General features: G+C 46.4%; 2 protein-coding genes across 2 annotated transcripts; one reads left to right on the top strand and one right to left on the bottom strand.

Moving 5' to 3' along the window:
• Positions 1 to 532: 532 nt before the first annotated feature.
• Positions 533 to 2,174, top strand: cdca9 (cell division cycle associated 9). The gene is made up of 10 exons (XM_023816609.2): positions 533 to 691; positions 804 to 935; positions 1,034 to 1,074; positions 1,163 to 1,214; positions 1,286 to 1,365; positions 1,449 to 1,501; positions 1,586 to 1,669; positions 1,746 to 1,821; positions 1,894 to 1,980; positions 2,066 to 2,174. Exons 1-10 carry the CDS (start codon positions 571 to 573, stop codon positions 2,111 to 2,113), a joined length of 774 nt encoding a protein of 257 aa, XP_023672377.1. The 5' UTR covers positions 533 to 570; the 3' UTR covers positions 2,114 to 2,174.
• A 386-nt stretch (positions 2,175 to 2,560) lies between these two features.
• On the bottom strand, positions 2,561 to 8,720 carry dnaja2a (DnaJ heat shock protein family (Hsp40) member A2a). The gene is made up of 9 exons (XM_023816599.2): positions 8,550 to 8,720; positions 7,326 to 7,385; positions 6,810 to 7,036; positions 5,987 to 6,067; positions 5,541 to 5,674; positions 5,015 to 5,211; positions 3,997 to 4,141; positions 3,757 to 3,884; positions 2,561 to 3,313 (listed from the first exon to the last, which is right to left on the bottom strand). Exons 1-9 carry the CDS (start codon positions 8,625 to 8,627, stop codon positions 3,125 to 3,127), a joined length of 1,239 nt encoding a protein of 412 aa, XP_023672367.1. The 5' UTR covers positions 8,628 to 8,720; the 3' UTR covers positions 2,561 to 3,124.
• Between the last annotated feature and the right edge of the window lie 1,467 nt (positions 8,721 to 10,187).

The following is a 10,187-nucleotide window of genomic DNA, read 5'->3' on the forward strand; positions in this document are numbered from 1 at the left end:
TTGATCGGCGGCACCTGCGGTGGCTGTTCCTGTTTTTACTTATTTTTATTGTTGTGCGGCCAGCATTAAGGACATAGATACAATTTCAAAAGCGATGGGATGTTTTAGGCGGGGGTCACTCAGCTGTATCTAGGCTATACATTTTTTTTCTATCTTGCTAAATAAGTTTTATAAATTGCTTCAACTTAAATGTGACCGTGGTGCCATGCACTCTACGAATCAAATTAACATCTCTTAAACTTTTGACCGACATAAGTCGTTTATTTTCATTAAAACTTCCTAGGGGTATGTTTCTTCATGCCAAGTACGTCGACCGCGCGGTTCGTGATTTAAAAAGAGCTATACCGCCATCGTGTGGACGATACTTGTTATTGCAGTTCTGTGATTTACGGTTAATAATAAATTTAATACATTAATTAATTTAATTAAACACTAATGAATCTCCAAAACGTTAGCTCTGGTTAGTTAATACGATACACCTGGTGACCACACCGGTTCGAAATTTTGGAAAAGGAAATAGCGTAGTTAATTAAAGCAGCAGACGCGGAGAAGCGGCTGATACGAGTAACTATGCCGGTGAGAAAGGTCAGGAAAACCAGCGCAAAGGCTGAAGGGGACGGCGAAGGGCAGTTAAGTAACGAACAACATGAAAAACGGAAGCGGCTTTTTATGCAGCAGTTTGAAAAAGAAGGTAGGCTACCTGCCATCCCTACTAGCAGGCGGAGTTTAATTGTGGTCCCGCCTTTCATAAAAAGCTCAATTATGGGTTAAATCTTACTACAAGAAATGATTTTTGACAACAGCACAGGACCGGCTGAATGAGATGGACGGCAAGATGGAGCAGATCCTGGCCACTGTGGAGCGGGTATGTAGGGTGGAAATGATGAAGATGCCGCCAGCCATGCTGCGCACCCGAATTAAGGACCTGATGTGCGGTAAGTCGGCGAGTTTTACTGAGCACGCATAATGATTAGTTAATACTCGTTCTATTTTTTTTTTTTTTTATTATACAATTTTTATTTATTTTTTTTAGAGGAAGATACTCCAGTCGGAGAAGTCACCATCGCGATCAAGGTACGGCTTGCTGTGCGGTGAGACGTTGCTTCAGTGACCGTGTTTCCACTCTGAAACCTGCCGTCACGATCTGCTCCCACCCACCCAGAACGAGTCTACAGAGATCAATCAACCCCTGACTAGGAAGCCGAGCAAAAAAGGTACCTTTTCATGAGGTGGTGATGACAATTTCCTCAAAGGGGATCCTTATCCATCACCCCTCCCTCTTCAGGCCAGACAAATGCATCTGCTCCAAGACTGCAAAGAACTTTGTCAGTTCAAAGCAAAAAGGCCACAAAGGAAGTATCTCGGGTGAATTTTATTTTTTTCTGTGTGTACTGCATACTTTGTGGGTGAAGTGGGACTCTCTTGAAGACTTGTTTCTTGTCTGACAGATGACCAAGTCGAGATCACTTGCAAATGCAGCAGATTCCTTCAAGACCCCCCGGTAACACTTTGGCCACATTGGCCAGGTCGACTAGAACTGCAACTGCCCTGCATGTGTTAACATTATTGAATGCTGCCTTTTCAGGGTAACCACAACTCAAACCGCTAAGAGGACTCGAAGGTGTGTTTCCAAAATCAGTGACCCCACTTCTGCTAAAACCCAGGAAAGGTTAGGACAGCCCACCCCTACATATCAATGGAGGGGACATGATGCTCAAAGTAACGTCGTATTCTGTGTTTTAAAGATCCAAACACCTCCTGGATCCTTTCGGCACCTCGTCTCTGATGGCCACAGCAACAGTGTCCACTTCTGGTGGTGAGGTGAGCTGAACATAGTCCATCTGCACCCAACCTAATTATGGCCGCCCCAACTTCTCATTCTCCTCCATCTAGACCCTGCTTCTGTCCAATGATGTCAAAGACCACATTGACATTGGGATGCTGGATGACATGGCAGTGTTGCAGATGCAGCAGCTGAGGGTGATTCATCCCCCCCCCCCTGAATGTTAGACCAGAGGCCTGCTGTTTACTCAATCCACCTAACCAGTGCATTCTCCCTTTTCAGGAATTGATGGATTACCTGTGTAAAAAGGTTGAAAATGGTGCTCAATGAAGAACAATGATCTAATATTTGTATTAAAGTAAATCATAATAAAGTGTTTTAAGTGGTCTGACTTGGTCTATACTAGCTTATTTAAATTACACATCTTTTCCTTTTGACCTTCAACTAAAAGGAAAAATCTGGATGGTCTTAAAGATGCTGAACGGAGGTGGTGTCCATCTTTGCACGTCAGCCACTGTAAAAGCAGGAGCACTTCTCCCTGCCATGAAGCGCATTACCGTAGGAAAATTGCTACGCTGTAGACTTGGCATGATCACTGCTCGTACCTGGGAACTAATTTTCCAGTTCTAGGTCGGGTGGTCACTATGCCTTCTAGGATGACCACCATTGTGCTAATGGAGATGAGCCTATTGCAGGACCCAATGGGGGGGGGGGTAACACTTTACATATTAAAGGTGACCCACATACGGACAAGTTTGCAAGGACCATGAGACTAGCGGTGGCTCAACTTTTATTTTCACCAAATGACTCAGTGCACAAGTGTTCTAACATGCACCAGGGTCAAACATACAGCTTATGGGCTTGTCCTCGACTGCAGCCAATAGTCTGAGTAATCTTTGTATACACACAAGGTTCCCCCTCACTATTCTTTAAAAGGAAAAATGTAAAAAAAAAAAAAAAAACCTACAAAGGAAAACATGGTAATACTTTAAGCACTGGGTACAAGTAGAACCCTAACAATGCGAACACATCCCATAGCGCAGTCAGGACTCGGGCTCCGGGGGGGGGGCACGCTTCATGTTCAAGTCCAAGCATAACCGCTGCTTCCATCATTAGTTTAAATCTGCAGACACCGTGAGGAACCAAAAAGTTACATGTCGATCAGAGATGCTTCATTCGCCCTCTGACACTGCTGGAAGGTACAAGGGTATCTGATCTGGGTCTGGTGGGAGGGGGTGTAGATGGTAGCAATTCCAGGGAGGGAGGGGCAGGAGATAATGGCAAACTGGAACCAGATCAAATATTCTGCCACTTCATGAAGCTTTTATACTGAGGGGTGCACTACTGATGGGCACATTGGACGCCTGGTCCATGATGGCCGCTCTCCTCGTCAGAGCTGTCGTTGTACGCCTCGCGCCGGTGGCCTCCTGATGAGCTCTGGCTCATATCGTAATCCAGGAGGTCCACCTCCTCCACATCGCCCGATATGATGGGCGCCTCTGCTCTCACAGGCAGCAAGTCCTCCAGCTCCTGAATACCATAAACAGTCACCGAACATCATCCAAAATATGCAGGACAAAAACGGGGTTTAATGCAGGAAGGTCTCCCGCTACAGTGACCACAAACATGGCCAACAAGCTGCAAGCCTCAAATATCAAACATATAAAACCAAAACTCGGAGTAAGAGTCCTGGACAAGCAATGGAAAGATGGCGAGTGCTGGTTTTCCAGTAGCTAGTAAGGACAAGCAGGAAACGTGGGAAAAATGTGTAGAGAGCTGGGTTGGATACTCTGTACTTAAGAGGCAATCGGTTCATTTCAAATGACATCGATGGCTTATAATTCCACTTTAACTGCAAGTTTACAGAGCAGAAAATTTCCAGTACCACTACAAAAACTGTGCAGGCTCATTGTGCATTTTCAATTGTTTTTTACGTGAAATATCACACAAAGTTAATTCTCCGAGATACTCACAGCAAGCTTCTCCGGGCTTATCCAGTTGTTGTCTGGGAACTGCACGTCAAATTTAACATACAAGTCCCCCTTTTCAAAAGGGTTACGGTACTGTGGCATGCCTTCACCTCGCACCACTCTGAGCGAACCTGCAGAAGACAGGGATAGCCAGAATGAACGTTCACCTCCTCATTACCGAACTGATAAAACCGACTGTTTAAGAAAAACGTTGTCTCATCCCCCCCCCCCCCCCCCATATACCTGGCTCAATGACCTTCCCGGGGGGGTATTTCACGACAATCTGTCTGCCGTCTAAGTGCTTCAATGTAAACTGGAATCCGCAGAGTGCCTCCACAAGGCCTATCTTGTAGGACATGTGCAAGTCGTTGCCATCTCTCTTGAAAGTCTACAATACAAGAAACAAAGCAAATGGATTTAAAAGGACAAAAGCTGCAGCAGACAGTAACCGCTGTGGTGGAGATCCACCCGTTTAAAGGAATAATTCATTATTTGCATAAAAAAAGAAACAAATTGTAACCACACAAAATTACTGGCCGTGTGGGCCACCAAAACAGAAGTATATTTCACTTATTTATATCGCAATGGTGCTAGACTTTAGCTCAGGGAGAATCGGGGTGCAGAGCAGTGGAGCTGCAGACTGGTGCCACCTGCATGTGTCTTTAAGGAATCTAAAGGACATCTGCAGAGGATTTTAAGAGTCTGAGGATGACATGGCAATGGCAAGTCAGCAGTCCTCGCAGTACACACTCAGGATTAAAGGGACCAAAGTCATCAGAGCTCTCAGCACACGGCGGTGCTGAATACGTAGGCTACGCAGTCGGGGTAGGACTGCAAGGAATGGGTCAGCATTACGGCGTGCCATCTCCCAGGGGCATCACGCTGGTTCTGCTATCTGGCTCACCTCCCTGAGGACAAGGAAGGGGAGCTGCAATGCTACGGGCTTCTAGAAAGCTAAACTGGGGCAGACTTCGCATCCCGGAGAAAGGAAGTAACGGCAGGAGTGCCGCCAGGGTGTTAACGCTTCGCCTGGAAAAGCAGCGCACAAGGACACCGGATTCATTCCAATATAATTACGATGTGGAATTTGAAGTAATCAAGTCTCTCAGTTACTCGCATCAGCACGATTCACCAAAAGCAGGAGCACAGGCGAAGGCCGCCTTGGACAAAGGTGCCATGAGTCAAAGCGTTAAATGGAAGGGCACCGTCTTAATGCGTCACCAACGTGCCGATGCAGTTCCCAACCACCACCTCTACACACCTCATGCTCCTTCTCCTGCAGCACTAGCACAATATCTCCAGGCTCCAACCCCGGGGCCTGGTCCGCCTCGCCGCCGAAGGTGATCTTCTGGCCGTGCTTCATGCCCTTATCTACATGGACCTCCAGGATCTTTACTTCCTTCACCACCTTCTTACCCTCGCATTTTTTACAGCGGTCTTTCTCATTGATGACTTCACCTGCAAGCAAGGGTTCGAGAACATGAATGCACCAGCGTCACCATGCACTGCAGCAGAGCTGAAGGAAGCGTCTCGCCGGCAAAGGGGGAGGGACACCCTTAGTAAAATATCCCAATTTTGTGAGACTTGTCATCAAACGAGGCACTTAGTAACATTTGCGGGATCGGGTGGGAGACAGCAGGGTCCCCTTTGGTAAATTTTGCAGCAGGCTGCCTGCCATAAAAGAACCTGGGGGAGGAAGCCCCTCCACCTCAACTGAACACGGCTCACATTCACGGGAAGAAAAAAAAAACGCAGTCCTTAGGCTGATGTTAATGTAAAAGACTTACCTTCCCCATTACAATCAGTGCAGACTGACTGCATCTGTTGGACCATTCCTGGGGCGAGCTGTCGGATCATGACACGCACACCACGACCCCGGCAAGAGGTGCACTTCTGAACAGCTCCTGATTTTCCACCCTGACTGTGGGGGGGGGGGGGGGGGGGGGGGGGGGACAGTATTACACCAGAATGGCTGTGGCAGCAGAAGTCCATTTTAATATTCTAACAAACAGGAGGGGGAAGCAGTACCCCAGATAGTCCACGTTTCTGCTCCCTCCCAGTCAGCTCACATTTTCACTCCCTGGCAGGGAGCCGAGAGGGAGCAAAGACCGTGGACCGTCTGGAGGACCAGGACCAGGACCAGGCTGACAAACACTTCCCAAGCCCCGGTGAAAAGCGGCACGCACAAGCGAAGCGCCTTGAGGATCGGAGCCCAAATCAACATGCATCTTACCCGTTACATGTGCTACACAGGACATTCTTGCTGAGCTGCAGCTTTGTAGTTTTTCCATTGTACAGATCTTCAAGTGACACCCTGTTGGGGAGGTGGGGGGTCAAAAGGGATCCTTTTACTCTGTTTCAAGCTGACATGCACCTCAAAAAGCTCCAGGATTCAAAACATTATCAGCGAGCCAACATTGCAGGACCACACTTTTCAAATGGATAACTACAAACCATTTTCCACATGGGAACATGCTTCTAAACGCAAAAACCAGTAAATACTTGGCGAACAGACAGTCTTTATAATCCCACATCCCCTTTAACCCCAAAGATCTTAAAATTTACTGGGAGATTCTCAGTGGCTCCACAGATTATTTGAAATAATAAATCCCGACAGTGAATCACACCAATGAAGTAGTTATTCTGATAAATCTGCTAAATGAACACATCCATCCATACCCTATAACTGCTGCTCTTATGCTGGGTTGTAGGGGTCTGAACGCTATCCTGGAAACTACAGGTACAAGGCAGTGAATAACCAACCCATGGTACAGCACTCATACACTATACACACACACCTAGGAGGAACCTCAAAACTACAATTAACTTCAGCATATTTCTGGACTGTAGTGGGAAACTGAAGTACCTGAAGGAAACCCCAGGATGATACAGGGAGGACGTGCAAACTCCACACACACCGAGCCAGTATGGAGACTCAAACCCTGGCCACAGAGGTATAAAGCAACAGTGCTAACCACTGCACCACCCCTGAACGAACACACAGAAGCTGACAGGCTAAGGACACAAGGCTGAGGGTAGCAGGTGGACTGACTCACTTGAGAGGATGCACCATGTCCTCGCCTCTCCTCCTCCCGCCATTGCGGCTCCTGCTCTGGCCACCCATGAACCCGAAGAGCCCCCCTCCAAAGATGTGGGAGAAGATGTCATCCATGCCGCCGCCCCCGCAGCCACCTTCCCGCAGACCCTGTTCCCCATAGCGGTCGTACAACTCCTTCTTCTCTGGGTTCATCAGAACTTCGTAGGCAAAGCTGATCTCCTTAAACTACCACAAGGAGTAGGAAGGTTTCACAATAACCGAGGGGCCTATCAGACAGTTTTAGACAACACTGCAAAAATTTTGAATGAATACCATAGGAAATTGATTTTATAGTATGTGCTGTTTGGCATCATGCTGAAACACATTTGAACAGGGGAAAAGTCTAACCAAAGTATAATCGCACCCAATTTTCAGTCCGTTGTTAACAAAGCAATGTCTAATCCTGGCTTCCCAACCCCCCCCCCCCCCCCAAATAAAGGGGGGGGGGGGCACAGATAAATAAAAAACCATTTACCTTGTCTCCAGCATTGGGGTTTTTGTCAGGGTGGTATTCTTTTGCGAGTTTTCGGTATGCCTGTGGGCAAAAAATATCATTCTGTAAAAATCGATTTAAAATGATTATTCGCGCGATCTGTCACAGCCGTGGCTCGACTGAGATAACCCATGTTTAGGAAAACCGAGAACCGTTCCGCTGACAAATCCAGAAAAATCGGTTGGTTTTAGAAGGATGACGAAAGCAGTCGTAATATTCCAAGAGGCTGAAGACACAGGATAACAATAAGATGTACGTACAGTTAATTTGCTCTGACTGGAAAAGATCAATACGAGATATATAATCAGAAAACCAAACTCGGCTTCTGATTATTCATCTAGATAACACCGTCACCCAGCAAGGCCCAAGCTGCGATGAAAATAGCGATCCGGGGGGTGGGGGGGGGACAATAGCCCTCATCTCGACCTTGCTTCCGCCTTCCATGGCTTGTTTACCGGCCTTTTCTGAATCACACGGCAGAGTTTAACCCTATAAATATTCAGTGACACCCAGGGGTCCCTACATAAAATGACATTAATGTAACGATCTGCACCGCAATGTCATGGATCAGCCGGCCGCTCGAGTCACGCCGATTCCCCTTAAATATAGAAAAAAAAGACCACAAAGATCGCTTATCCATCCCAGCGGCTATCAAACAAGTCAAACCAGACGCGATGGCCGGGCTGACCGCGTCCGCGGGGTAAACATGTCCCCGGCCGGCGCGTTAGCCAGCCGCGGCTAGCAACCAAGGAATCGGCCCCTGCCACCACAAACCGACCCGGCAACGAAAACAAGATCGGCTGCAGTTTGTAGTTAAAGGCCTAGTGCGTCACCATCAGCCGTGTTTTTCGGTTATAACTGCAGATTAAGCGGTTTACATCGGCATTAAAAGCCCACGCGCCCGTCCCCTCCACACAGGGGACATGACCGGTAAACGAGGAAGCCAACTCCCCCTTTCAGAGAAGCGAAGAGTGTTACGGGAATAAACCCTATTTCAACACTCTGCAGTTAGTGGAGGTGAAAGCATTCGGGCTGTAAAACAGACGCTGAGTAAAGGGACAGGCTGCAGAGCCGGCTGCGTGCTTCCCCCGCAAGGCCCGCGCACAGGGGTAGGCCACAGCAGCGACGCTCGCTTTCCCAGCACCGGGGAGCCGGCCACGAAACGCCGTTCAGGCACCGACATTACGGCGTCGAAAGAGACGATACCTTCTTCAGCTCGTTCTCGGAGGCGCCGGGGGACACCCCCAGGATGTCGTACAGCTTGGTGTCAACGACGTTCGCCATGACGGTGCTGAGAGAAGAAGCCTCTGCAGGGGGAGAAAAGTGTAGAAGAGAAAGAGGAGCCGGCCCTTACGTCATGCGTACTGCGTCAACTTTAACCCGCGGCGCGCACGTCACGCACAGCGTGCAGGCGGCGCGCTCCCTTTGTTGTGAAATTCGCATAATATTCTGAGGATGAGACGGACGAATAACCGAGACGCATTATCGTGTACGTCCTGTGTTAAAAATAATGCTGTTCCATTGCCCATTCAACAAAGACTCGCTTAGTAGCCTACACAGACAAGGAAAGGATGCGCACACTTGTTGAAGCAGCCTATTGCATTATATAACCGTGATTAAGGGTTAATAGAGTGAGCACACTAAATAAAACTACGCACTCCTTTGTATCAGATAAGATATGAAAGAGCACTGGTGTGAAGATCCAAGAAAGGAGTGTGCTAGTGTATGTTATAGATAATCTATGATCTATTATGTCGTTATACTTAATAGGTTATCTGCATGCTCAACATTTAGTACGGCATGGCAATGATCGCCAGATGGCGTAAGACACAAGTTATATTTCCTGAAGCAATTTAGGGAATAACAGTCATAGCTTTTGTTTGAATTAGTCAGTTTGGTGAATATGGAATGGTTCATGAAATGCTGCGTAATTATGCAAAGAAAAAACAATGCTGTTTGCAATATGAAGAGTAGCAAGAATAGTTTCCCAAGCCAAATCAATGCATTATTTTACAGCGTTACATTCTTTGTTTGAAATAAAAGTTTCTAATAAAAAGTTAATTGCAGTGCAAATGTAGTGAAAACCGAACTACTTGGCCCATTTATCTACCCGACAGTACATAATATTAAGTGGCTGCTTTCCTGAGGGTTTAGAAATCAAGCACACTTATCTTTGACAATTACGTGTAATAAAACGTAATGATAAGGTAGTGGTTAAACGGCGTGGTTATGATTAGACTAGGCTGGATAATGGTCGTCTTTCTTTAGATGAATTATTCAATGGTTTAATTTGAAAGAAGTGGCGTATTGGTTGTAATGTGTAATTTTGTGGAATCCATGTGTGAATGTTCACTGACATGTTTTTCCTATCACCTCGTATTGCGCCACATTGACACATATTAAAATTGTAGTGTTGCGGTAATATAAATAGGCCTACATCGTATTAATATCAAGAACAAATGGCTGTTTAAGTACAAAGCGGATTCCTGCTTTATTAATATAATTATTAAGGAAATTTTTCATCAGATTCCTCAGTGGAAAAGGTGTACTCGGATATTAATGTTTGACATTCCCCAAGAACCGGTTAAATATAGTACGAATGGGTATTGCTGCGTGGCCACTTTTTCCAGATATGGTTTCCCATTGCTACAAAACCCCCTATTAAATAAATTGTGCGACCTTTATCAATTTTTAATTCTTGAAGATTTCATATATAGAGCACACATAAAGGTATAGTAATAAATTAAGAACTCAGATAATTTTAGCTATGTTATTGTAGATACATGCTTCTTTGAATTACACGAGACAAGCCTTTAAGGCTTGTTGTTGCTATTTCAGGAAAGC

Source organism: Paramormyrops kingsleyae, chromosome 11 (assembly GCF_048594095.1).
Source record: "Paramormyrops kingsleyae isolate MSU_618 chromosome 11, PKINGS_0.4, whole genome shotgun sequence".
NCBI lineage: Eukaryota > Metazoa > Chordata > Actinopteri > Osteoglossiformes > Mormyridae > Paramormyrops > Paramormyrops kingsleyae.

What these genes read in the sequence shown, in the direction of transcription:
- cdca9 (XM_023816609.2), top strand. Translation starts at nt 571, where the DNA reads ATGCCGGTGAGAAAGGTCAGGAAAACCAGCGCAAAGGCTGAAGGGGAC. An exon ending in CCACAAAGGAAGTATCTCGG is followed by an intron (nt 1,366 to 1,448) that starts GTGAATTTTATT and finishes CTTGTCTGACAG; the next exon opens with ATGACCAAGTCGAGATCACT. An exon ending in GATTCCTTCAAGACCCCCCG is followed by an intron (nt 1,502 to 1,585) that starts GTAACACTTTGG and finishes CTGCCTTTTCAG; the next exon opens with GGTAACCACAACTCAAACCG.
- dnaja2a (XM_023816599.2), bottom strand. Translation starts at nt 8,627, where the DNA reads ATGGCGAACGTCGTTGACACCAAGCTGTACGACATCCTGGGGGTGTCC. An exon ending in TGCAGGAGAAGGAGCATGAG is followed by an intron (nt 4,142 to 5,014) that starts GTGTGTAGAGGT and finishes CTTGTATTGTAG; the next exon opens with ACTTTCAAGAGAGATGGCAA. An exon ending in CGGGAAGGTCATTGAGCCAG is followed by an intron (nt 3,885 to 3,996) that starts GTATATGGGGGG and finishes TGTCTTCTGCAG; the next exon opens with GTTCGCTCAGAGTGGTGCGA.